This window comes from Fukomys damarensis, unplaced genomic scaffold (assembly GCF_012274545.1).
Source record: "Fukomys damarensis isolate Sample0158 unplaced genomic scaffold, DMR_v1.0_HiC HiC_scaffold_12, whole genome shotgun sequence".
NCBI lineage: Eukaryota > Metazoa > Chordata > Mammalia > Rodentia > Bathyergidae > Fukomys > Fukomys damarensis.
This window is the reverse complement of record NW_022900924.1, coordinates 212,916-240,724: the sequence shown is the minus strand read 5'-3', so window position 1 is coordinate 240,724 and position 27,809 is coordinate 212,916. Positions and strand designations below refer to the sequence as shown.

General features: G+C 45.1%; 1 protein-coding gene across 3 annotated transcripts in view; it reads left to right on the top strand.

Moving 5' to 3' along the window:
• The window catches only part of Sgsm1 (small G protein signaling modulator 1), a 76,951-nt gene extending 52,351 nt beyond the window's left edge, over positions 1-24,600 (top strand). For 2 of the 3 annotated variants that reach the window (XM_010603680.2, XM_010603682.2), the window contains 8 exons: positions 430-498; positions 1,638-2,228; positions 6,681-6,805; positions 8,581-8,663; positions 13,347-13,456; positions 18,748-18,844; positions 20,284-20,451; positions 23,741-24,600. In XM_010603680.2, coding sequence (XP_010601982.1) covers positions 430-498; positions 1,638-2,228; positions 6,681-6,805; positions 8,581-8,663; positions 13,347-13,456; positions 18,748-18,844; positions 20,284-20,451; positions 23,741-23,829 — 1,332 coding nt within the window. In that variant the 3' untranslated portion in view covers positions 23,830-24,600. The remainder of the gene's footprint in view (positions 1-429; positions 499-1,637; positions 2,229-6,680; positions 6,806-8,580; positions 8,664-13,346; positions 13,457-18,747; positions 18,845-20,283; positions 20,452-23,740) is intronic. The other variant, XM_010603681.3, reaches the window with a different exon arrangement.
• Positions 24,601-27,809: the final 3,209 nt, after the last annotated feature.

Here is a 27,809-nt window from a genome sequence, read left to right as displayed (position 1 = left end):
CATCAATCCAGTGACCAAAACACCCTACAGGACCGAGCCTTGCCTTAGGGTGGGTAGACACCATGGAATTGGAGGACGGAAGGCTTGAATACAGGGAGTGGGTAAAATGTTGAGTCAGTAGACAGAAGCAGTTACTCTGAGTGAAAGTAACTTATCAGTCAGAAGTCTGCAGTTTAACGCAGCCATTAAGGGTGGAGTGCTCTAGTTGCCACAGATAGGAAGTAGGGACCCACAGGCCAGAGTCACCCTGAGGAGGCCCCTGGGTGCAGGAGTGGTCTCTTCTTCCTTTCGTTCGACGACTAGGAAGCTGAGACCCTCGGAGGGGACCTGTCCCAGCCCCGAGTAAAGCCGGCCTGCAGCCCAGCTTTCCCTCCTGAGCAGGGTGGGAGCAGCCTCACCCACTCTCCCTCCAGCTCCCTTTTCTCTCAGTCTTCCCAGAGCTGCAGTTCCGGCCGCCAGAACCTCCGCCTGCAGAGTGACTCCAGCAGCAGCACACAGGTGACTTCCAGAGGCCCCGTCCCACCTCGGGTGGTGCGAACTGAGCGTCTGTCTTCTCCTGGTCACTTTCAGTTTATGTGTTTTAGCTTTCAGTGCTAGCATGAAAAGTGGGTTTTTTAGCAGTACAGTACAGTCAGCCCAACTCTGAATCTATTCTCCCCATCAAATGATAAAAACATTGCAGAGAAAGCTAAGCAGACTTCTCTCTCCCTTCACCTCACGTGCTCTGCTTTGAAATAACACCACTTTCAGCAGTCTGCTGTACCCTTTTAGCACCTTCCGTGTGGCTTCACATACACAGAGTATTAGATAATAGGTAACAGCAGTTAGTGCTTTTTAAAAATTTCTGCGTAAACGCCATGATGTGTATGTGTTCCAGCAGTTTTCCATTTTACTCAGTGAAGAGATAATTCTTTTATACTGAAGAGAAAAATAAAGTGTAAAAATGTGCAAAGTGCATCAGTTTTTGTGTCAAAAGGGAAATGCTTTGAAGTACAAAATCTGATTTTTACTCTGGGATTAGAAAAAAAATCATGTATAAATCAGTCAAATAGAAGTACTTAAAAACACAGATACAGACTGGGAGTGTAGCTCAGTCGTGGAGCACTTGCCTGGCACATGAAAGCTCTGGATTTCGTGCTTCCTACTGCACAGATACAAAACAAAACACATGAGACTGACTGTAAACCCAGCTGAAGGGATCTGGGCTAAGGACAAAGAACTACAAATAGTAAGTCTCTAAGATGTATCTGGAGCCCCTTCTGTGGTGTTTCCTATATAGCTAACTGGTTTCGAAAGTTGATCTGTAATAGCTCAGCACATGGACATGATACATTTTTTAGCCTGTTTCTTACATTGACTTTATGTGCACCTAGTGCAAGTTTATATGAGGAGCTTACTCTGCCGGCACACTCTTCCTTAGAGTCCGCCTCGGTGCTGTCCTGCTTCGTTCTGAGCCATTCTCGGCCTGTACGAGCACTCAGACCCCTTCTCCGCCTCACCTTTCTCCCCGGAGGTGTGGCGTGCCCTGCATGCGTGTTCCACCCTCAAACCTGTCCTGCGGTTGGATATTTAGGTTGTTGCCACATGTGCTGCCGTGCACACCCTAGCCCATCTGTCTTCGTGTGCCTTGTCCACAGGTGTTTGAGTCCGTGGATGAGGTTGAGCAAGCAGAAGGAGAAGGCAGGTTGGAGGAGAAACAGCCCAAGATCCCTAATGGGAACCTGGCAGATGGCACTTGCTCCCCAGATTCTGGTCATCCTTCTTCCCACAACTTCTCCTCTGGCCTCTCAGAGCACTCGGAGCCCAGTCTGAGCACAGAAGACAGCGTCTTGGATGCCCAGCGGACCATCCCTCCTGTGCTTCGACCTGGGGGCAGCAGCGTGGAGGACGGGCAGAGCAGTGAGGCCACCACTTCCCGGGAGGAAGCGCCCCAGGAGGAGCTCGCCGTGCAGGACAGCCTGGAGAGCGACCTTGTGGCCAGCGGAAGCATGGACGAGTTCATGTCCGTCACTGGCAGCATGGACGTGGCCCTGTCTCAAAAGGACGGTGCCACAGTGGAGGGCTGGCAAAGTGGGGAGGCGGAAAAGCGCAGCCAGGTGGGCAGTGAGGACAGCCTGTCAGAGGAGCCGGAGATGGAGAGTCTCTTCCCTGCTCTGGCTTCTCTGGCCGTGAGCACTTCTGCCAACAGCGAGGCGTCCCCCATCTCTTCCAGTGGCGTCACCTACTCTGTAAGTTACCCGGACTCACTCACTCTCTCTCTCTGTCTCTCTCTCTCTCTCTCTCTCTCTCTCTCTCTCTGTCTCTGTCTCTCTCCCCCCCCGTCTCTCCTACCTCCAGCTTGGGGGGGCGGCTAGGGATGTAGCACAGCCTCATTTATCCAAAATGACCCAGCAGTGACAGCAGTGGTTTGTTCCATTTTGTCTGTCATGGGGGAGTCACTCTAGAAACCAGTTTGGGAGAGAGGATAATACAGGTTGAGCATCTCTAATCCAAAATCTAAAATCCAAACTCTGAAATGCTCCAGTCTGAACACAGTGACCTACACCTGTCATCTCAGCCATTCCGACAGCTGAAGCAGGAGGTTCAGTTGGGTCTGTGGGTTCGAGGCCAGCCTAGGCAAATAGCAAGACCCATCTCAAAACAAAAACAAAGTGCTCCGAAGTGTGAAACTTTTTGAGCCCCTAAATAAGCACTGCAAATGGAAAGTGTCACACCTGGCCTCCTGTGGTGTGTTACAGCCAAAATGCACAGAAGTATTTAGTGTATTGTATAAAATTACCTTCAGGCTATGTGTATAAGGTGTTTATGAACATCGATGTGTTTTGTGTTTAGACTCAGATCGTAACCCCAAGAATATCTCATGGTATATATGCACGTATTTCAAAACCCCAAAATAATCAAGTGCTCCTGGTCTCAAGCATTTCAGATAAGGGATACTCAATAGGGAGACTATTTAAAAGAGTAGTCTCAGCCAGGCATGGTGACACACATTTGGAATCCTAGCTCCCAGGAAACTGAGGCAGGAAACTCTTAAGTTCAAAGCCAGCCCGGGCTACCTAGGATGGCACTGTCTCAAAACCACAAACACAGGCTTTGCAGTGAGGTTCAGTGGGGTTCAGATTCCAACTTCAGCACATCACTTTAATCTTTGCATGTCTCAGCGTCACTGTCAGTCTAGTACCTTCCTTCCCTCGTTACTTTCAGAATTAACACGCTGCCCTCCTATGTGTTTGTCATATAATAAGCACTGGGGTTGGTGGCAATCTGGATGATACATATCAGGGTTTGGACTCAGGTCAAATATCTTTTAAGTATTTGAATTTGGTTTCTTGCCACAAAGTCAAAGCCAGAGGATATCAACTAAAAGGGAAGGTTTTCTGAGCCAGACACCGAGTATCCATTTTCTTTTAAAGAACTTATTTCTATCAAAGATTGACAAGCCTTTAATTTAATAGTAACCTGCTGCAGAAAGCCAGATATAAAAACCAGATGTCAAGCTGAGCACAGTGATAAGTAGTTTTAGTTCTGGCTGTTGAGAAGCTCAGGAGCTCTAGTCCAACCTGAGTAATGTTGCAAGAACCTATCTCCAGGGAGGGAGAAGGAACGAATTTCGTTCCCCAGAAGCAATCATACTACTTATCCTGCCCTTAAACATTCTTTGTGTGTGTTGTGTGTGTGTGTGTGTGTGTGTGTGTGTGTGTGTTTGTTACCAGAGATCAAACTCAGGCCCTTGTGCTTGCAATCAGGCAGCAGAACCACTGAGCCAAATCCCCGGCCCATTTAAACATTCTTGTATTGCTACTTCTTGATCTTTTTTTTTTCTTTCAGTCTTAAAATTTATCAGTAGATTTCCCACTATGGATGGGAAGGATTTAGCTCCTATTCCCTCCACCACCTCACAAAGGTCCCTGGGCCATTTTTATCTCTCTGGAGAGTGACAATCATTCTTTAAATGATTATTCAGCACTGACACAATTATAACACTATAATGTCTCAGCCATGTAGTACATTGCTTTTATTTTTGTCTTTCCTCCAAAACAGTAGTATTGCTTTTCTTGGATGTATTTTCGTTTTCTTGTTTGTTCCTTTTTCTTAGTTTGCTGCATACTTATCAATTTACTACTACAGATTCTTTGCCAGTTCTCTAAATCTCTCCTCGAACCCAGTTGCATCAGGCTTTCTGTTCACTCTGTGTGTCTAAAGAGCTCCCCCCAAGAGAGAACAGTCCCCCTGCACCCGATGCGCACTTGGTGTCCATGGCCTTTCCCTTCCTCTCTGGCTTCCATTCACTCCTTTCTCAAAGGTCTCATGCTTTCCTGCTTCTTAGTTTGTTTCCTTGTCAGGTGGAGCACAGACCTCAGTGGCATCCACATTTGCTTTTCACCCCTTCTTACCTGGTAGACCTCTTCATCTGGGACACTGGTACATTCTGTAGCACAGTATCTCTCCACTTGGGTTTATCTTGAGTGGTATTTATTTCTCCTATCCCGAAAGTTTGTTTGTTTTTGTTTTATTTTGGTACTGGGGATCAAACTCAGGCCCTTGTGCTTGCAAGGCAGGTGCAGAGCCACTGAACTAAATTCCTGGCCCTGAAAGATATTTTTACCAGATATGCAACTTTGGATTGCAGTTATTTTTTCTCAGCACAGATGGTCCCCCACTTACAATAATATATGACTTTTCCAACTTTACACTGGTCAAAGGCAGTATACTTTCAGTAGAAACCATGCTTCAGAATTTGCATTTGGATCGTTTCCTGGGCTAGAGCTGTGCCGTGTGGTCCTCTCGTGACGGTGTGCGGTGGTCGTGGTCATGGCATCCAGTCAGCCCCGATCACGAGGAAGGTCAGCTGATGCTGCACTGTGCTAAGGTAGCTAAGCCTGAGTTGTTTATTTGGTAGATTAGGTGTGTTCACCACATTTTCTACTTATTTCTACAGTATTTTCTCCTTGAAAGGAGTTTACCAGGCTGTAACCTGTGGTAGGTCAGGGAGCATACAGATGAAAATACTGTTCGTTCTTCCAAATTCCATTTTTGCCATTGAGAAGGAATAGAGCTTTTGAAGATAACTCCCTTTTCTCTTTGGCTATTTCAGGAGTCTGTGTTTGGTATTGTGTGTCATGTATCTAAATACGGATTTCCAGGCCAGTGGTTTGTTGGGCTTCACCTCTCTGCAAATTGGTGTCTTTGGTCAGCTCTAGAAAGTGCTTTCTTATTTATTTGCACAGATGTTGCTCCTTCTGTATTTTCTCTATCTGTAGCTCTGATTAAATATTTGTTAGACTTTCTCACGCTCCCTCCATGTATATTATTTCTCTTTCATTTTCTCATTTCTTTGTCTCTCTGCTGAATCCTGGATAGTTTCTTCAAATGTCTTTTCAGTGTACTGATTCTTTCGACAGTGTCTGATTTTCAGGCTGGGAGAGTAGTTCAGGGGTAGAGTACTTGCCTAGCATGAATGAGGTCCTGGATCCCATCCCCAGCACCCAGCACTGCAGGAGAAGAAAGAGTAATTTTCTACTGCCTGTATGATGAGTGTTTAATATGTTTTTTAAATTTTAATTTGGCTTTTTTCCCCCAACTATACTATAGAGTGACCAGCCTGATTGTTTTATAAACTCTAGGTCTTTAATGCCTTTGATTTCTTTAAATATAACAATTACTTTATATTCTGCCCCTAGTACTTCTAATAACAGAGGTCCTCATGATCGAAACTCTATCTTTTTATAATTATGCTGTCATTTATAGCCTTCTTTCTCCAAATATTTTGTGATTGTGTTTTTTTTAAACACGGGCTCATTTTTCACAGATTTTACCTGTTTCACTGTCTAACTAGATGGCCTTTCTTTTGTTCATCCTAGCCCAGGGGTATAGCAAATTTGAGATGACTTTAGACTACACTTTCTTTCAGGCCACCCAGAGGGTGGAAATTTGGATTATAACCTGTCTGAATCATGAGCCTGATTTGTAGCTTTTACTTATCCAGGGAGCTATCTTCTACATTTAATTTGGCACCTGTGTTCAAGGTGAACTCAAATATGTTGGGGCCCCAGAATATTAGAGTTGCTTTTTTTTTTTTCCTTACCTTGGGTTGTACTTTGCTTGGGAAAGGTCTCTTAGACTCTTCACTTGGCAAGGGGCACAAACAATTAATGTAAGCATAAGTTTTCTTGGTTTAGCAGCTTCCTTCAAGGCAAAAGCCAAATTTGGTATTTTCTCACTTTTCTGGGTTTGTTTTTGGCCCTGAAATGTTTCTTACTTTCTTTGTCTATCATTGGGCCATTCGTTGGGATTACTGGTCAAGGTGTCTCGTCTAATGCAGAGCTGGAATTGGACTTCAGTTCAATTCCTTCATCCTTCTTGTCCAGTTTTCTGCAGAGAGGAACTTCCAGCTACACTGGTAACCATTAGTCTCAGTTTTGTTATCTTAAAAATGGGGATAATTTATGTACCTTATGAGAATGTTTTATTTTAGAAAGAAAAAAATTGCATCATTCACAGGAAAAGGCTTTCCCAGAAAATACACAAATAAGCAAACAAAATCAAACACTTAACTGGTCTCGGTGTGAGATGATTTTTTCACCGTCCCCAGGAAAGAGCTAGTCGGAGGAGAGAGGACCTGTCCCCGAGAGGGGAGTTTAAGTATAGTTTTTCTTTCTCGCCCTCCTGTGCACTTGTAGCCCGAGCTCTTGGACCTGTACACCGTTAATCTGCACCGCATCGAGAAGGATGTGCAGAGATGTGATCGCAACTACTGGTACTTCACACCTGCCAACCTGGAGAAGCTGCGCAATATCATGTGCAGGTGGCTGGGGCTGGGGAACCCGGGGAAGGGGATGGCTGGCGTGAGCAAGGTGGGCTGTGGGGAGCCCACGTGAAACTTACTGTAGCACCCACTGCCGATTAAATAACAGGAATAAAGAACGGTTACTAAGCACGTACTGTACACGAGGCGCTGTCCTGAGCCCTGTGCTGTCATCAGTCACTTAGTCTTCCACTCTGTGAAGGAGCTGAGGATATGGAGACTTGGAATCACACTCCTCAGGTGCCGGCTGGGCAGGACCTCACAGCCATGTCTCTCTGGCTCTGGAACCTATCCTCTCTTTCCTTAGGTCAAGATCGAAGACTACTTAATACTGTTCGCTAACAACCATTTTTAGCTTTTCTTAAAATATGAACGTAATCACAAGTATTAAAAATCTAAATCAGGACAGGGATTTATCTCAGTGCTTCCTCCACCTGCTTTACAAGCACAAGATCCTGAGTTCAATCCCCGGTACCCCCCAAAAATCCAAATCAGACTAGGTGTGGTGGTGTACCTTGCAGTCCTAGCACTCCGGGAGACTTAGGCAGGATATTGCAAGTCAGTCCAGCTTGGGCAACTTAGTAATTTAAGGAGGTTCTGTCTCACATGAAAAATAAAGGGTGGGTTTCAGTTCAGTGTGAAGGCTCTGGGTCAAATCCTCAGCCCCCACCCCACTAAATCCAGGAAATCTGAAGTCCATAACATAGAGAAATTTACTTCATCTGCGTCCATTAGTGCTGCTCACCCAGAAATAATGACTGCTGACAATTCAGCGAATATTTTCCACAGCTGTACAGTAACTCCCTCACTTATAGACAAGTTCTGTGGTGGGAGAATTGTTCATCCATAAGTGGGATTGGTTGGTAGGCTGACAAAGTGAGTCTTGCGTAGCACACCTGAGAATGTTCGCAACTCGGAGTTCGTAAGTCGGGAACTTAGTGTGTAGTTCTCTGTGTGAATACTTGCTCTCCATGCAGCATGGATTGTACTGTGTAATACAGCGTGAATGCATTGTGCATTATATAAGAATACTTTTTAATGTTTTAAACCATAATATGATAAATGTCACGCTTAAAGTGAAAAAAGTGCTGAGGGGAAGGAAGGGTGGGCTGACTTTTGCTTGTTTGGACGTAGGAGAAATCACAAAAGGTCTCACAGAGGTGATGACTTTCCAGGTAGACTTTGACAAATTTAAGAAAAACCGCCATTTAATGTAGAGTTTAAGGTTATATGCTCTCCAGGAAGGTCTTCTGGGTTCTCATACTGCCTCTGCTCCTCCTAAGCATGACTTCAGTCCTGTAATTTACCTCAGTGCCTCACTTTCCTCACTTGTGATCATAGATAATACCTGTTTCATATGATTATTTTGAAGTTAAAATATATATGTACAATGGGCTGCTTATACAGTAAGTGCTCATTAAATAGAAGGCATCGTTAGCCAGAGGTTGGCCAAATTCCGGAGTAGGGAGTGCTGGCAGCGCGTGCACAGAAGCGCACATACGTGAACACCGCATGTGCCTGGAGGGGAGCAGCAGTAGGCAGAGACGTGTGAGGCTGCGAAGAGGAGTATGAGGAGACTGCTTGGCCGTCTCCACCTGATGGCAGGAAGCTGGTGCAGGTTTCTGAGTCACGCTGGTGGCTCCATCTAGGATGTGGGCATCGGGTTGAGGGAGTGGGCCAGGTGAAGGTTGGGGCCCTAACTGGGGAAGGAGGAATGGGTTGGAAGGCGGGTTGGTGGTGCCATCCATCTCTGAGCTCCCTTGTGTCTCGCACAGCTACATCTGGCAGCACATTGAGATCGGCTATGTGCAGGGCATGTGCGACCTTCTGGCTCCCCTGCTGGTCATTCTGGATGATGGTGAGTGTATCTTCCCTCCCCAGGGCTGAGAGTACACTGTCCTTTCAACTACATGGAAGAGAGTCATTCTCACTTTGTGGCTGCCCGATACGAGCCAGAAGAGGCACTCAGAAGATCTGTCTCCCCCAGAGAGCTAGAGAGCCCTTAGGTACCATAGTACCCAACATTCAGACACAGCCAGGCCTCGCTAGCCACCGCTAGCCACTGATTATACAAATGTAAACGAGAACAAAGAAAATCCCAAGCCCGATGACATTGCTTATGAGTTCTACCTAACATTTAGGAAGGTTCGATGTGCATTCTTCATAAACTCTTCCAATCCCTAGCATCACAAAACAAATATATAAATAAGAAAGAAAATGAGAGGATGCTTCCCACCTCATTCTGTGAGGCCAGCCTTCGTGTAAGGTGAGTTTCTTACTGTTACCCTGGTACAGGTACCAGACGGGCTGCAGACCAGTAGGCATCCTGAATATAAATGGGGAAGGACCTCAACAAAATACCAACAAACTGAATTCAGCAAGCTATACAGAGGGTTACACACTGAGACCATCCAGGTTTGTAGGGCATGGATGCACCTTCAGACCAAAATGTTAGCTGAAATAAATCAGACGCATGAGCTTAGTTAATATTGTATGGTTTCTGTTACATGAGAAACTCAAGTATATATAAAGAGCAAAATAAAAAGTAGGAGATCTTTCTCAGTGGGGAAGGGAATCAAGAAATGGGAAGGAGGAGAGGAGAGATAGGGGACAATACATAGAATTAAGAGGTATTATGTACATGTGCCAGCTCCCCACAAAGATTGTAATCATTATGTACTACTACAAGCATGTACTGCTAAAATCAAAGTAGTACAGTAACTGGCCAAAAATGTCATCTCAGTTGACATAGAAAAGCATAACAGAATCTAATGCCTTCATGATACAAACACTTGACAAACTAGGAGCAGAAGGAACTTAATATGGTAGCGGAATTTATGAAAAACCCACAAATGGGCGGGGGATTTAGCTCAGTGGTGCCCTTACCTGCTTCACAAGCACAAGGACCAGAGTTCCATCCCCAGCACCAAAAAGAAAAACCCACAAATAATGTATTCAGTGGTGAAATGTTATGCACTTTCCCTAAGATCAGGAACAAGGAAAATGTATGTCTATTTTTGCCTCTGTAAGTTCAAGCAGGGACAATTGAGAAAGAAAAGAAAATAATTGGAATCGAAGTAAAACTCTCTACTCACAGGTGACATGACTTTACATATAGAAAACCTAAGAATAAAAAAAATTGAGTTAATCAAGGTTACAGAGCATTAAGATCAGTACACAAAAGTCTTGTATTTCTGTGCACTGGAATAATCCTAAAATCAAAATTAGGAAAAGTTCCATTTACTGTAGTATCTCAAAGAATAAAATATAAATAGTGCAAGATTTGTAGATTGAAAAATTACAAACTTGTAGAAACATGTAGAAAACATGTAGAAAAAATTTAAAGAAAACCTAAGTAAATGGAAAGAAATCTCATGTTCGTGGATTTTAGGACTAGCTAGTGTTCATGTCTTCTCCAAATTGATTGATAGATTCAGTGCATTACATTTCAAAATTCTCATCTGCCTTGTTTGCAGAAATCGATAAATTGATCTTAAAAAGTGACATGGAAATTCAAGGGTTTGAACGTAACCAAAACCATTTTGAAACAGGAAAATTCCCAATTTCAAAATCTATTACAAAATCAAAGCCATACAGTAACCAGAACAGACACAATAATCAAAAACTACTCACACAGGGATTGTATACATCAATGGACTAGACTTGCAGATCCAGAAATAAGCCTCTGTGTTAATGGTCAACTGATTTTGACAAGGCTGCCAAGAAAGTTAAGCACAGTGAGGAAAAAATCGTCTTTTCAATATAACGGTGCTGGGACAGCTAGATACCCATGTGCAGAAGACTGAAGTGAGACCTTTGCCTTGTAACACAACGAGGAGCCAACTTGAAATGGGTCATAGACTTAATATAAGAAGAATTGTTTAACTCTTTAGAAAACACAGGAGTAAATCTTTGTGACCTTGGGTTAAGCAGTGGTTTCTGATACAGCATGGGAATATAACTGATGAGAGAAAAAAATAGGAAAATTGGATTTCATCAAAATTAAAACTTGTGCTTTAAAGGGCTCGGTCATGAAAGTGAAAAGAGCCATAAGAATGGAAGAAAATATTTACAAGTCTCATGGTAAGGGACTTAAACCCAAATATGTGAGGAACTCAACAATAAAAAGGTAAATAAATTTACAGTGGGTGTAAGATTTAAGTAGACATTTCTCAATGGAATGAAACAGACAAGAGTGGCCACAACCAAAACGAGACATGCTTCACGTGCACTGAGGTGGCCAACGTCTAAGCAATGGAAAATAGCAAATACTGGTGAGAATGTGGGGAAAGTGATGGCTGCACGCATTTCTGGTGGAATTATAAAATGACTTGGCCACTTTGGAAAACAGGCCAATAGTTAATCTGAAATGTAGAGCTGCCATGGAACCCAGCAATTCCATCCATAAGTATATGCCTAAGAGAACTGAAGACACACACAGCGTTATTTCTAACAGTCCAAAAGTGAAAAGCAATCCAGTGTCTGTCAACCAAAGAATGCATAAGCAAAGTTGTGAAATATCTCTACAATGGAATATTGTTTGGCAGAAGAAAGAATGATGTTCTGATTCTTGCTACACTGTGGATAAACCTTGAAATGTGCTAACAGAAGACAGGAAAGACCACATACATACCGTATGATTTCCTTAATGAGGGAATTCAGGAATAAGCGAATCCAAGGAGACAGAAGTAACTGGAGGGTGACACAGACTGCTGGTCTGCTGAAGCCTCTCAACCAGGGGGAGGAAAATGGGGGCTGCCTATGCCTACTATGTGAGTTTCCTTTGGGGGTGAAGAAGTGTTCCGGAAGGAAATGGTGGTACTGGTCATGGAACGTCGTGAGTACTGAAACCACCAGCTTCTACTTCAGAAAGGGTGAATGCTGTGGGTTGCAGATCTAAATGAGACTGTTAGAAAATGAGGAGTGTAACTGACTCCCTGCATTTTAGCGATGGGCTTCACATAGTGACTTCCTTCCAAAAAAGATAGAGTGGAAGGGAGGGAGGTGAGAGAAGCTTACCAGTAGAGAAGCACTGTGACAAACACTACCTCAGCCAAATAGTCTTTAAAATAAAGGAGGTAGTTGGGCTTGGTGGCACACACCTGTAATCCCAGCACTTGGGAGGCTGAGGCAGGAGGATCACTGTGAGTTTGAGACCAGCCTGGGCTGCATAGTGAGTTCCAGATCAGTCTCAACTATAAGTGAGACCCTGTCTTAAAAAAATAAATAAATTTTTTTAAAAAATAAAGGAGATACATGCTTGTATTCCCAGCACTCTGGGGGCCCGAGGCAGGAGGGTCACAGGGTCAAGTCTTGGGAACTATGTAATAGTCTCAAAAAATACCAACAAAAAATATTTGTTGGTGTTTTTTCTTCTTCTTCTTCTTTTTGTTTGAGCCAGAGATCGAACTCGACCTTGTGCTTGCGTGGCAGATGCCCAGTGCCACTGAGCTAAGTCCCCAGCCATTTTTTGGTTATTTGACATAGGGTCTCATTATGTTGTTCAGGCTGACCTTGAACTCACTATGTAGCCCAGGCTGGCCTCAAATTCACAGTGACCCTCCTGCCTCAGCCTCCTGAGTGCTGGGATTATAGGTGTGTATCACCACACCCGGCTTCAAAATAAAATATTTATTTTTTTAAAATGGCCTAGGGTTGGGGCAGGCTGAGTATAGCCCTTGGAAAAACTAATAGTCTAGTGCAGCTCCCCTGAAGCTGTTAACTGATAAGAGAAAAAGAAAACTACCATTTTCAAGTCAGTTTTTGAAACGGGTTCTTTTATTGCAGGTCTTCTCAGTACCTTTATTTTCTTAATATTTGTAAGCATAGATACTTTAAGCAGCAGATACACTACATAATGTTTTCAAAGTAATTTTATCCTTTCTTTACATGTTGCAAAAGCCCTTCTAATTCTAATATTGGCAATTACCATTTGAATACAGTGGCTCTTAGACTTGAGAATTTCATGAACCAGTTTTCATGAACCTTTTTTTTGAAAAAGAAGAAAAGTTTGGAACCAATAAAACACTGTCAACTTTTTCTTGTATAACATGGTGGGGTCTTTTAAAAAGAGCATCTGAGCCAGGCTTGGTGGCTCAGCCCTTGGGAGGCTGAGGCAGGAGGATTGCCACGAATTTGAGGCCAGCCTGAACTCCATAGCAAGACCCTGTCTCAAAAAACCAAACAAACAAACAAACAAACAAATAAATAAATAAATAAATAAATTCAGCATGTTTTCCTGAAAGAAAATATTCCAACCCCCCTAAGGTGAGAAGTACGTAATTCAGATTGGAGAACATCTGAATAGAATCCACTTGGTCACATGTTTCTCCTTTGGCTGTGGGGTTTTTTGTTTTGTTTTGTTTTTTACCAGGGATCGAACTCAGGACCTTGCACTTGTGAGGCAGGCGGCGGAACCACTGAGCTCCATCCCCAGCCTGGCTGTGGATTTTGTGTGCCAGCTCTGGGCCCTAGACCCATGCCCTTGGAAGCTCAGGTCCCACTGGCAGTGACAGCTGACTGTCCTATGCTGTTTCCCCAGAGGCCCTGGCCTTCAGTTGCTTCACGGAGCTCATGAAGAGGATGAACCAGAACTTCCCCCATGGGGGCGCCATGGACACGCACTTTGCCAACATGAGGTCCCTGATCCAGGTACGACTGGGTATCTAGTCTTCCGACTCCTTTGGGAAATAAGTGATTGGCTGAATTAACTAGCTTAAGATGGAGTGGTGTGAAGCCACCCTAAGTTTGAGTACTGTTTCTGCTACATGCTAGCTGGATAACCTCAGGTGTATTTCTCTGGGTCTCAGTTTCCTCATCTGGAAAGTAGATCACTTTCCCATGTATATGATTCTCGATAAGTTACTATGGTTATGGGCTAAAACTGATGTGTTCATAGTGTTGAACACAGTGCCTGCCAGTGCCTCTCAGAGTCTAATCCATGAGTCAGCAACAGTAGCCCCACCTGATACTTTATTAGAAATGCAATTTAAGCTTGTCAAGGTAGCATTCCTATAATCCCACCACTCTGGGAAACTGACAGGAAGATCACAAGTTAGAGCCCAGCCTGGGGACGTGGTTATGGGGCTGGGATGTAGCTCAGTGGTGGACCACCCCAAGACAGTCCATCAAGTGGGCATGTAGCTCAGTGTGGAAGCCCTAGGTTTCATTTCCAGTACCACCAAAAAAATAGAAGAAGAAAATGCAGGTTGCTACTGTCTTTCCTCCTGAATCAGAGTCTCAAGGCATTTAGCCCAGAAGCCTGTTTCTCCTTTGGTGGAAGCTCTCCAGGTGACTCTGAAGCAAACTTGAGTTTGAGAAGTGCTGTGATAAAAACTAGCTCTTTCAGCACTTGTCGTGATGAGTATATCTACTACCCAGGAGAATTGAGACGTCCTTCCCTTTGAATAGAAGGAGTGGAAGCATATTAACCCACATAAATGATAAAAGATACATTATCTATACCAACAGTGGAGACACAGCAGTAGATTTCTTTTGTAGAGTTTAAAAAATACTACAAAATATTTTGGATATCATGTTTTCACCTCACTTACCCAAGAAATAAAGCTTTAAGCATAGATTTGCAAATCTCATATACCCATTGTTAATTCCATGTCCCCACATCTGTCTTCCCAATGGGAATTTTCATGCCAGAAGGTGGATGTGGAGGCCTAGGGAGGGACAAGGCTGGTAAAAGAATTCACCAGCAGGCATGGTGGTGCACACCTGTAACCCCTGCACTCGAGAGGCTGATGTAAGAGGATCACCATGAGTTCAAGGCCAGCGTAAACTACAATAGCAAGACCAGGTCTCAAAAAAAAAACCAAAGTCACGGAATATAAGAAAGATAAGAGTTTATTCAGATTAGAATGCAGTGTCCAGAGAGACAGTGGGTGAGTTTCCAAGAGAGGAGTCTTGGATGGTGACAGATGACGGTTTTATAAGGAACTGAAGATGTGGGAATGTATCAGTTTATAAAAATTGGTATCTCAGAAACCCATTTTCCAGGACATCTGTTCTTGTTAATCTTTCAGGAACATATGCATTATATCTAAAGTTTTGCATCAGCTTGCAATTTGACAAATTTGTTCACTTTAGCCTCACAGGGAGAAAGGTTTATTTTTATTTCATGCTGGTTTTGGTCAGTGTTAGTGCGTTATCTTAGGACTTGGTGCAGGGTTGCTTTAAAGGGGGATTTTTACTGCTGCAAGGTTTTAATTCTTTGTTGCCTGTGAATAGTCACCATAGAAACCACTTTCTAGAATGTGATGTTTATCATTGTCCTGTATTCAGAAAACCCTTCCGCTACATTCCTAAACAACTTACAGTTTTGTTTCCCAGGCTTCCCCACTTTACAGAAGTAGTTTTAAATGCTGTGAGTCCTGCAGCTTTTCTTCAAGCTTGCTGTCAGGCTTGAGACCCTTCTGAACAATAGTACATTTCCTTCCTTTTTCCCTGGAGTACACATAGTCTTTCTTCCATTGTGTGTTCTCACTGTGTTCTCATTTTATTTATATCCATTTTCCTATTGAGGGACATTTAAGTTGTTTCCACCTCTTTTGCTTTGAAGAATTTGGGGCTTTGTTTCTGACCTTTTCAAATGGAAGTTCCTGTGCACCTGTCCATGTCCTCATGCACCCGTGCGAGATCTTTGCCTGAGTGCACGGAGTTCGCCTGCGGGGTTGGGGATGTGTGCACCTTCAGCTTCACAAAATGTGGCTGCACCACCTCCAAATTGGCTGTATCAATTCTATGCTTAAGAGCAGTGTGTAAAGGTTTTCCAGACAGTCCATCCTCACTTGCTGTCACACTTCTGAATTTCTTCCAGGCTCTTGCATGTGATCAGAGCACGTGATTTTTACTTGCTTTTTTAAAAAGTTTATTGGTACATTTTAGGTATACAATACAATGATATTCATCATTGGCTATTATACCTTTACATAATCTATCTTGGTTCTTATTTTTTTCCCCATTCCCCTATCCTCCAACCCCTTCATCCCTCCCTGTTTACACTGACTTTGCTTCCATTTTTTGCTTTTCTCATATTTTTTCTTTCTCTTCTTTACTTTCTCCTATTCCCCACTTCTTTTCCACCTTTAGACCTTTTCTTCCTGTTTCAGGCATGGTGCCACTGAGCTAAATCCCTAACCCTATGAGTGCCCTATTTATTTCACTTAAGACTATCACCTCGGCCTGCATCTATTTAGCTAGAAATGAATCTATATTTTCTCATTCTTTATAGCTGAGTAGTACTCCATTTTATTAAAACACACACACACACACACACACACACACACACACACACACATATCTTTATCCAGTCTCCAGTTGATGGACAATTAGGCTTTCCAAATTTTAACTATTCCAAACTGTGCCACTATAAACATGGGTGCACATTTATCACTGTGGTATGGTTCTTTTAATTCTTTTGGGAAGATACCCAGCGGTGGAATAGCTGGGTCAAGTGGGACCTCTAATGCAATTTTTTTGAGTTATCTCCATATTGATCTCCGCAGTGGTTGCACCAGTCTGCACTCCCACCAATGACGAAGAAGGGGTCCTTTTTCCTCACAACCCCACCAGTGATTGTTATTGGTTTATTTCTTGATAGTAGCTGTTCTTTCTGGGGTGAGGTTGAATCTCAGTGTTGTTTTCATCTGCATCTCTCAAATGACCAGTGATGTGGAACATTTTTTCATATGTTTATTTGATGCTTTTCCTTCTTTGTCTGAGAGATGTGTGTTCATTTCAGATGCCCATTTTTGGATTGGGTCTTTAAATTGGGGGGGGTCTGATTTTTTTACGTTCTTTATACATTCTAGATAGTAGTCCTTTGTCTAAGGAACAGTTAGTAAAAATTTTTTCCCACATTGTAGGTTGACTTTTAGCTCTGTTGGTGGTTTCTCTTGTAGTGCAGAAGCTTTTTAATAGAATGAGATCCCAGTTGTTGATTCTTTGTGCTAGTTCTTATGCTACTGATGTTTTGTTCATAAAGTATTTTCCTATGACAATGTCTTTACAACTTCTACCTAACCTATCTTCCAGCAACTTTAGTGTTTCTGTTTCTATCTTTGGATCTTTGATCCACTTCGATTTTAGTTTAGTGCATGGTGAAAGATATGGGTATAGTTTTAATCTATGATAGGTTGAAATCCAGTTTTTCCAGCGCCTTATTTATTTACTTTTGGTAATGGGGATTGAACTCAGGACCTTGTGCTTCTGAGGCAGGCAGCAGAACCATTAAGCAAAATCCCTGGCCCCTCCAGCACCATTTACGAAAGAGGCCATCTTTCCTCCAGTGAGGGTGGTTGGCTCCTTTGTCAGAGATGAGGTGGCTGAGTACGTCTGGATTTGTTCCTGCGTGTTCTACTATTCCACTGATCCCCAGGTTTGTTTCTTTGGCAGTACCATGCTTTTTTTTTTTGTACGGGGGATCAAACTCAGGACCTTGTGCTTGCAAGTCAGGTGGAGGCACCACTGAGCTAAATCCTCAGCCCCATGCATTTCTTGATAGTTAAAATTAATACCTTTTTATTTTCTTTTGATACACTTGGATTGTTTTCTATGAATTGCCTGTTCATATATTTTGCCCATTTTATATGCATGTTTTTCCATAATTAGAATCATACCGTACACACTTTTCTTTCTGTGCATACTGTTTCAAACCTGTGTCCTACCTCCAAACCCCTTTGTGATACTGGGCTTTGAACTCACGGCCTTTGTACTGAGCTGCATTCTGAGCCCTTTTGTATTTTTTTATTTTGAGACTCTTTAAGTTGTCTCTTAAGTGTCTCTTAAGTTGCCCAGGCTGGCCTTGAATTTGTGATCCTCCTGCCTCAGCTTCCCAGAGCACTGGGATGACAGGCCTGCACCACCACACCCAGCACCCACCCTATCCCACTTTTTTGAACACCATACCTCACAGCTGCAGATGTTATTCTCCTGTCAGTCTTTTTAATAACAATTTTGTTGAGATATACTTCAGATAACCAAAAAATGTACCCTTGTTCGGGGATTTAGCTCAGTGGTTCCGCGGACCTGAGTTCGATTCCTGGTACCAAAAACAAAACAAAAAAAAGTGCCCTTGTAGTGTCCAGCTTGGTGGCTTTATTGTATTCACTGTCACAGGACCATCGGTGGTTTCAGAACATTTTCATTACTCCACACAGAAACTGTTGACCCGTAATAGTCCCTCCCCACCCTCTCCCTTTCCCCAGACCCAGTTTTTTCACTCCTGTGGATTTACCTTTTCTAAGCATTTCTCATAAATGGAATCATATACTATGTAGCTGTCTGTGACTGGCTTCCTTCACTTCATGTTTTCAAGGTGCATCCACATCAGAACACATGCCACAATTTCATTTTTATTAGGGAGTGGTACTCCGTTGTGGATATACCACTTTTCATTCATTCATTCACCCACCGATACACATTTGAGGTGTTTCCATTTGGCTCTTTTGAATAGTGCTGCTTTCCACATTTTTGTCCACATTTTTTCATGAACATAATTCTCATTTCTCTTGGGAATGCACCCAGGCATGGACCTGCTCAATCATACAGTGGCTTTGTATTTGTGTTTTGTTAAACTGCCAAACTGTTTTCCACAGCAGCCACACCATTTTGCTTTTCAGTGTCTGAGGGCTCAGGTTTCTCCACATCCTCAACACTTGTTCTGTCTGTCGTTTTTATTTTAACCAAGTTAGTGGTGTTATGTTTTGATTTGTACTTCTCTAATGGTTAATGGTGTCTGACGTCTTTCGTGTGCTTATGAGCCATTTGTAATGCTCTTTGGAGAAATGTCTGTTGTACCCTTTGCCCACTTTGAACCCCTCCTGGTTGTTGAGGGCTGTCTGTGCAGTGCGGCACCCACCATCATCGTTTCAGCTCTGCCCTCTGGTCCAGCCCTTTCCGAGGATGCTGATGCAACCCTTTGCTTCTGTCAGATCCTAGACTCGGAGCTCTTTGAGCTGATGCATCAGAATGGGGACTACACCCACTTCTACTTCTGCTACCGCTGGTTCCTGCTGGACTTCAAGCGAGGTACACACTGCAGACTGGGGCCTCGTCCCCAGATGCTTGTGGCAGAATCTCAGAAGAGGAGATAGGGTGGGAATGAGGCTGGAGCAAAGGCACCAAGTTCCGACTGTTGGTGCGCTGCCTTATCTTGGGGTGACACTGTGTGGAGGGGCTGTGGGATCCCCACTGCCGTCGACCAGGCAGACGCAGGCCTGTAACCTAGCATTGAGGACACTGGGGCAGGAGGATCCTGAGTTTGAAGCCAGCTTGTGCTACATAGTGAGTACATGGCTAGCCTGGACTGTGTAAGGAGACCCTGCCTCAAAAAGCATTTTTTAATTAAAATTTAACAAAGATCCTCTCTTTACAGGTGAGAAAACTAAGCTGAGAAAAATCCAGTTCATAGCTAAGAATAGTGGAGTGAGGATCAGAGCTCACCTCTGTGTACCTCCAAGCTAAGCTCCCTTCCGTTCCCTTAGGCTGCTTAGCAAAGCAAGAAAGTCTAAAGCCTGTGGAGTTAAGTTATTTAGGGGCTGGGGATTTGGCTCAGTGGTTCCACCACCTGCCTTGCAAGTGCAAGGTCTGAGTTCGATCCCTGGAACCAAACGAAAAGTAGGGACAGGGATTTAGCTCAGTGGTGCTGTGCCTGCCTTGCAAATGCAAGGTCCTAAGTCCAATCCCTGGTACCCCCAAAAAAGGAGTTATTTCACACATATTTTTAACATGACCTAGAAGTAATGTCATCGCTGAGTACATTGGTAGGGTGCACTCTTGGAGCCTGCTAACATCATGATAACTAATGTGCAGGGATGTTTACGTATTAAGTGTGATGCGCTGCGCTGAGCCACTTCCTTGTTTTATGTCTGGTCCTTCGTTACTACCAGTGTCACCCTACATACAGATTAAGAAGAAAGAGCTTCCTGGAGAAGTAATGAGCCGAAGGCCCCCAGCTAGCTGTGACAGAGCCAGTAAAGCCAGGTTACTGGAGGTTACTGGACATGGGAAGCCTCTGTCTTATCCACTGTGCTCTTCTGTCTCTCTCCTGGACTCAGAGGCAGCAGGCATCTCTGCCTGTGGGTGGGTGGGGTGAGGGAGACACCCCACGGGATGCCAGTGCAGATGGAGGAATTAATTAGTCAAGGGCCAGGTCAGGAGCAGATCCGTGTCAGTTTCTGAAACCTGCACATGTCAGTCACCACTCACGGGGTGACACAGCTGGTTGAAGGAAGTTGGAAACCACCAGGTTTACACAGCCCATTCTATAGCTGGGGAAACGGAGGCTTTGAGGGGGAAGTTACAGTGTACAGGCCTCCTGCCTCCTGGCCTGGTTCTGTCCGCTGCACTAGGGCACAGAGACCAAGTTCTCCTGGCCTGGGATATTCCCAGAGGGGTTCTCTCAGGGGAGGGTAGCACCATGACTGTCACTGACCTCCCCATGTACCTGCATGTTGGTGTCTTGGTAGAACTCATCTATGATGACGTCTTCTCCGTCTGGGAGACCATCTGGGCGGCCAAACACGTGTCATCGGCCCACTATGTGCTGTTCATCGCCCTGGCCCTGGTGGAAGTCTATCGCGATATCATTCTGGAGAACAACATGGACTTCACGGACATCATCAAATTCTTTAATGGTACTTGAGGCCTAGGGTTTCATGGGGAAGGGGGAGGGACCGAGATGTGCCAAGATGGGAGCATGGAGGAGGAGGCAGAGCGGGCTTCTACCCACTTCTATAACTATTTCCAGAAGGATGAGTTGATGTCCTGTAGTTGTGAGGAGGTATTTTTCTCAGGAATCTGGCAGGGAGAGAATGAGTGTTGGAATCCAGCTCAGAGACAAAGTCTGGCTGTGCACATGGGCCAGGCACTTCCCCTACCCTAAGCATCCTTGTCCTCATTGTGAAATGGGGGAGCAGCATCTGTTCCAGATGATTGAGGGGCTTGGGAAAATCAGGCGTACGGTGGTGTTCCAGGTGGCCAGGAAAAAGCCCAGCCCCTGAAATCAGATAGCTGTGGAATCTGACCTCAGTTTCCTGTCCCTTGAGTGCTGTGTGGCCTTATCCAAGTGATTTCGTGTCCATGGGTCCCAGAGACTTAAGGGACAGGTGCAGACACCCCTCTCTTGCAGGGAAGTTCTTAGGATTAAAGGGCATGGCGTGGGCAGGTCTTGTCACCTGGTAGCTGGCCCATATAAATGAAATCTATTGCTATTGTTGCCAGTATTTAAAAATAAAAACTAAAGGCTTTAGAAATAACACAAAGAAAAAAAGGGCAGCTGTGACTTTACCTTTGGAACATTATTTCAGTTTTATTTAAACATACTTTTTATTAGGAGGATAATATTATAGGGATAGTTTTGGATTTTACTCATCTACTAAAATTTTGGTTTTAGAATTTTTTTAGATTTACAAAATAATTGCAAAAATAGCTCCAGACAGTTCTTGATACCCTTTGCCTAGTTTAAATTACTGTTAATATTTTACATGATCCTAGCACATCTGTCAAAACAGATTAATATTGGGGTGTTACTATTTACTAGATTATAGGCTTTATTTGGATTTCACCTGGTTTGTCAGAAATGTTCTTCTGCTCCAGGGATGAGTTAGAAAAACCTCATTGCATGTAATTAGCTCATTAAAAGAAAATATGGTCAGCCAGGAGTAGGGCACACGCCCATAATACTAGCTACTTGGGAGTCTGCGGCAGGAAGCAAATTTGAGGCCTAAGCATTTCTACAAGACCCTGCCTCAAAGAAGGCTGATGGTGTAGTGTATCGCTCAGTAGTGGAGGGCTGCTGGGCCGGTCCCTGGTACAAGAAAGGTAATCCACCAGGCTTTTCCATAATCACATGCATTTTTATGTTTTTGCCATCAGAGTCCCATTGCGTGTTTTCCCCACTTAATATTAAAATGATTTAAAAAATCATCTCCCATAATAATCACTTTTTAAGACTGCAGACTATTCCTCCAATGACTCTCTTATAAGTCACTGAATCAACCCTTATCATGGAGCACCCAGGTGGAGACAGGATTGAAACACCCAAAGGAATCCACAATTAGTGAGGGATTCCCTAGCCTTTTCTGTCCAGGCACCCTGGCATCTCTCTAAAATGTTCACAGGGTCCTAGGCCAAAGCTACATTTAGTAAGTAGGTAGTTCCAGATGATAAGTTTTTATGTCCTAACAATTTAATAGCCATTTGAAAAAAAGATACACCATAAACTGAAAGAAAAAGCCAAGTGTGGTGGTGCAGACCTGTGATCCCAGCATTCTGGAGACTGAGGCAGGAGGGTCACAAGTTCAAGCCCAGCCTAAGCAACTTAGTGAGACGTTGACCCCAAAATTTAAAATAAATAGATAAAAGCTGGGCATGTAGCTCAGTGCAGACCGAATTTAAATCACCTGTGCCACCCCAAAACAAAGAATTTTTTAAAAGAAAAATTTTTCATTTTTTAGAAGTGCAGTGACTCTTTATGGATCTGCGTGCTTGTTGGACTGTGTGCAGCCCCCTGCCTTGTACCCCTGCTGCACTTCCCTTCATACCCTGTCCCTCCATGACTTTTATGTGATTCTTACTTTTTATTACAGCAACCACTGAAAACCTAGCTTTGGGACCAGGGATTTAGCTCAGTGGTTCCACCACCTGCCTCACAAATAGAAGGTCCTGAGTTCGATTCCTGGTACTAAAAAAAAAACCTAGCTTTGCAGGTATACAAAGCCGTGAACAGGAATATAGTACAAATTAGTTTATGTAGTGCTCAACAGATGTAGGGTATCACTGTGGTTCTCCAAATTCCTAACCACAAGGCCTCAGTAAGTTCACTGTGAAACTCTGGGGGGTACCTTGGCACCTGGTTTGGGAATCATGAAATTAGTACCTTCTTCCTTTATTAAATGGTTTATAATAAATGTCAGACTATAGGAGCCAGGAATAAGGCGCATGTCTCCAGTGTCAGCACTTTGAGTGGCTGAAGAGGGAAGATTACGGGTCTGAGTCCAGCCTGGGCAACTTAGCAAGTTGACAAGCCCATCACAGATTTTTAAAATTTAAAGAGAGCTGGTAATGTAGTTTGGTGCAAGAGCCCATTGTTCACTCCCCAGTACTGCAAAAATAAGTGTATAAGTGGATGCCTGTCTAAATTTAGGACCATTCAGTTGTATTTAAAGGTTTGAAAATGAAACTGTTTTGTGTGGCTCTTGGTAAAATTAATTTTGCTTCTTTCTCTTGCTCTCTCTCTTTTTTTTTTTTCTTCCCAGGGATTTGAAAATGAAACTGTTTTGTGTGGCTCTTGGTAAAATTAATTTTGCTTCTTTCTCTTGCTCTCTCTCTTTTTTTTTTTTCTGGTACCAGGGATTGAACTCAGGACCTTGTGCTTTCAAGTCACGCGGTGGCACCACTGAGCTAAATCCCTGGCCCTTTTTTGGTTTTGAGACTTGAGACTTTTTTGGTTTTTTTGAGGCTTTATTGTTCAAGTTGGCCCTGAACTTACTATGTAGCCCAGGCTGGCCTTGAACTTGTGGCAGTCCTCCTGCCTCAGCCTCCCAAAGTGCTGGGATTCAGGTGTGCACCACCACACCATCTTGCTTTTCTCTTTCCTTCCCCTTTCCTCTCTTCCTTCCTTCTGTCCCTTCCTTCATTTCCATAAAATATGTAAGCGACTGCATGTGCCTGGCTTTGGTCTTCTGAAGGGTTCCTGATCATTCTCATGGGAGAAGAGGGAAAAGAGCTGACTTTTTAAAGCACACACTGAACCAACATCATATTTGATCTCCGTCGTACGTAACCTTGAGTGGTGGTTACTGTTACGATACCCATTTCACAGACAGGGAATCCTAGGGGTCGGGCCTTCTCCCAGTCTGTGATAGGGATGTCCAGAGGGCTGACAAAAATGGTGCTCATGAGGTTTCCTCTGTGCTCTTACAGAAATGGCTGAGCGGCACAACACGAAGCAAATCCTGAAGCTCGCCCGGGACCTGGTGTACAAAGTGCAGACGCTGATCGAGAACAAGTGACCACGCTGTGCCCTGACCACGCCACCCATCACCAGCCACTGTCCTCCTGCCCTCATCCCTTGTGCCAGCCCAGCCTGGTGTGAAATCCTGATGTCTGCCCAGGAGTGTGGAAGAGAGAGGGAACCCTGACCTTGGCCTTGGGCAGGCGGGGTCAGGGGGTGGGCCCTTCAGTTCGGCCTTACATTTTCCCGTTTGACCAAAGATCGCCCAAGCCTGGGATTCTCCCTCGCAGGCCGAGGTGGCAGGTGGGTGAGGAAGTGTCTTCCTCCCCACTGTTCTCTTCCTCCTTCTGGTCCTCATCTTTTCTGATGAGACTGGGGGAGGCTACTCTTCAGGAAGTTGGTGTCAGGTCTCTGGGACTCCCTTTTTCCCCTGAAAAGGGCCTTGGGAGTTCTAGAGCATGCCTGCAAGACTGGCTTTGAGCAGGGCTGTCACCCTCAGCAGTGCCGACATTCAAAGCCAGCGAATGCTTGTGGTAGGGTTCTCCTGTGCCCTGGAGGATGGCGAGCAGACCCTGGCTTCCACCTACCGGATCCCAGTAGCACCTCCCCTGCCTCACCCCGGGTGTGACAACCTCACGTCTCCAGACATTGCCAGCCCACTTCTCTTTATGAAGCTCCCCTCCATCGTGCAGCCTCCCCGATTTAGAAAAGACTCCGATTCCTTCACAAACCTCTGCTGGATCCCAGGATCCCAGTGTCTGTATTTTCTCAGTTTTCTTCCTTTGTCTAACGCCAAGAGATAATTTCTTTTCTTTTCAAGAAAAGCAGCTTCCAGCCAGGCGTGGTGGCGCATGCTTGTAATCCCAGCACTTGGGAGGCCAAAGCAGGAGGATCTCAGAGTTCAAGGCCAGCCTGAGCTTCATAGTGAGTTCAAGTCCAGCCTGTACTACATAGTGAGACCTTGTTTCAGAAAACAGCAACAACAAAGAAAAGCACCTTCCCGAATTTAAAGCGGAACCTGAGACTGTACACATAAGATAGTCTGAAACACTTGAGGTCCTGCCTGGAGCTGAGGCCGGGCCTCACTTCCGAGGGAAGACCTCGCTTCCTGACCGATACCAGGAGCTGGGGAGGTGCACGTTGGTGGCTACCCCTGGGCTTTTCTGTAAGCACCTTTGCTCACTCAGGACAGAGGAGGAAAAACTAGGTGGGGTCCTCCAGGTGGTGTTGGCAAGTGTTTTCCCTGGGAAACATCTGCTGCTCTGACACTGCTGCCATGGCTGGGTCTAGGAATTGTTCCCTTCACGCCAAGGGCCACCAGTCCCCAGGTGGACCCCGAGTGAGCCAGTCCACGCCCACTTCTGCTCAGAGAATGGTCAGAGTGGGCACCAGGGTTTGGACAGGGAGGAGACAGACAACGGGGATTAGAGCACTGGCAGAGGGCATCTTTCAGTCCTGGTCTGGGCAGAACCCCTGCCCTGCAGCTGCTCCTCCCACTGCATCTGAACCGTACCCTCTGCCCAGAGGGACAGAATGGACTGTGTGGCCCCATGGCCCTTGCTCCCCGGGCGAGCTCCATGAGCCCCGAGGGAGACTCGAGGCTGCTGTAGTCCTTGGGGACAGGAAAGGGCGGAGACAGCTGCCGTGCCACTGGAGTCCCACCTCTGCCTGACCCCAAGACAGGAGAAAGGCCAGTCAGATAAACTTTATTCGCCATTCAGCTGTAGACTACAGAGGATGTTATTTTAGCATGACCGGGGCTCAGGCCTCCTGATTCTTATTTATTTTTGTAACATCTCAGTCTCAGAGTATAGCACAAGATCTCCTCTCTGCCTTCCCGTGTGGTGTTCTGAGAGGGTGCGTGGTTGTGGTTTGCAGTGATGTGTATTTATCCCGTGTACTGTGCTTTTGCAGACCTCTGTCCCTTGTGTATGTCCGTGGGTCTTGGAGTTGAATGTGTGCGAGTCCTTCTGTCTGTGGAGTGCCCTCTTTTCTCAGTGTTGTAAATGTTTACTGAAAAATCGTGTCTCTACATAGAAAAAATAATATATGAGCAGAGAAACATGAATCTGCCTTTTTATTTGAAAGAAAAGTGTTTGCTTCCAGTCACCACCCCATCCCACACCCAGATGGGGTCAGAATCTTATGCTCCCTGCCTGACTTCTCCACAGAAGTCAAACTCAGAGCAGATGAATCACTTCTTGCACTAGTTAGTTGTTAGCACGGGCAATGCTGTGTAACAAACCACCCAAAGCATGGTTCAAAGTAGCCATTTATTTAGTTTGATTCTGTGTGTTAAGAATCTGGTCTGGGTGGCCAGGTGTGGTGGCACACACCTGTAATCCCAGCCCTTGGGCGGCTGAGGCAAGAGGATTGCTGTTTGAGGCCAGCGAGTTCAAGGCCAGCCTGAACTACATAGTGAGACCCTCTAAAAAAAAAAATAAATAAATAAAACGATGGGCCAGGGGTTTAGTTCAGTGACACCGTGCCTGCTTCACAAGGGCAAGGTCCTGAGTTCCATCCCTGATATGGGAGGGGGAGAATCAGGGCTGGAGCTGGGAGGTTCTGTTCTTGGCCAGCTTTCTTCATGATTCTGTGGTCACCTGAAAGCTGAGAGGTAATTCTGTGGTGTAGGGGGAAACTGGGTCACATATGTCTCATCCTACTGCAGGCTGGCTCAGGGTTGTCTGCAGGGCCGGGGTGGTGGATTCCAGGAGAGTACGCAGAGACACACGGTGCTTCTGGAGACTGTGTCTGCCGTGTTCTGTTGGTCAGTGTCAGATTTAAAGGTGGAGAAGTGGACTCCACTTAGGATCCCAAAGGTCTGTAGTAAGTGAGATCGTTTTTGCAGCCTGTATTACATTGTCCAGGGCACGGCAAGCCTTCCTGGTGGTCAGCCATTGGACAGTGGCCCTCTCCTGATCATTGGAATGGTTTCTCACCCCATTGTTTCCTCCGGCCATGAGCTTATCTCCCCTTACCTGTCTAGTTCGCTCTCACTGTGCCCGTTAATCTTTTTTTTTTCTTCCTCTTCCTCTTCTTCCTCTGCTTCCTCTTCTCTCCCCACCTCATCCTCACTAAGTTGCCCAGGCTAGGCACTGGGAGTGCTGGGATTACAGGCTTGTGCCACCACGCTGAGAAATTTGCTTGGATTAAAGTCTCCTGGAGAGATGACCGTATTGTGAGGGCCCTAACCTGCATGGGATGGGGGGCCTGGTTGGAGAAGGTAAGCCATGGGGTGGGACCTCAGGGACACCCTGTGTCCCCTGGCCCCTTCCTCCCTGTCCCTTCCCTGTGTTCTCTGCAGCTGGCCACCAGGAAGTGAGTGGCTTTGCTCTGCCTCGCCTTTCTGCCCTGATTTTCACAGTTGACTGTAGACGGAAACTGAGAGCCAAGTACACCTCTGCTCTGCTCCTTTAAGTCATGAATGTCAGGTACTTTATCTTAGCAGTGGAAAGCTGACTGATAACACTCAGCGGCTGCACTCAAGACCGTAGTCAACGGGCAGTGAGGACTCCCAGGGTCTCTGTCCCCCAGCACCGTCAAACTCAGGACAAGAAACGTGTCGTCCACCATTGTGGAGCAAAGCGGGATTCCTTCTAACCTTCTAGCAAGCAGCCATCAAAACTTCAGGTTTTCTGTAGAAAAAGACATCCACATAAGAGCAAAGGAGATGAAGAGTTTGCAAGTGGCCTTGAGAGGATTCTCAGCAGAGACAAGCAGGAAGCCACAGCTGTGGGCAGGCAGGGCTTTATGCTTTTGCCAACTCAGGGGTCTCGTGGTTCTGCTTCTCCCTAGGCAAAGCTGCAGAGCATAAAGTCGTCCTGTTCTGACTGTCCTTGGGGTCACCAGTCTCATTTCTGTGACTTTAGCTTCAGCTCTGTCCAAGGGCCTCTCCCCCTGGAAGGCCACACTGTGGCTGGCTGACGCTGCCAGCCCTGGGGCTGTCGATGCACAAATTCCTGGATATTTGCAATGTTGCCCTTTTAAAATGTTGCAATGTTGTGGCTGGTGCTCACTTCTGCAGCCCATATGCTT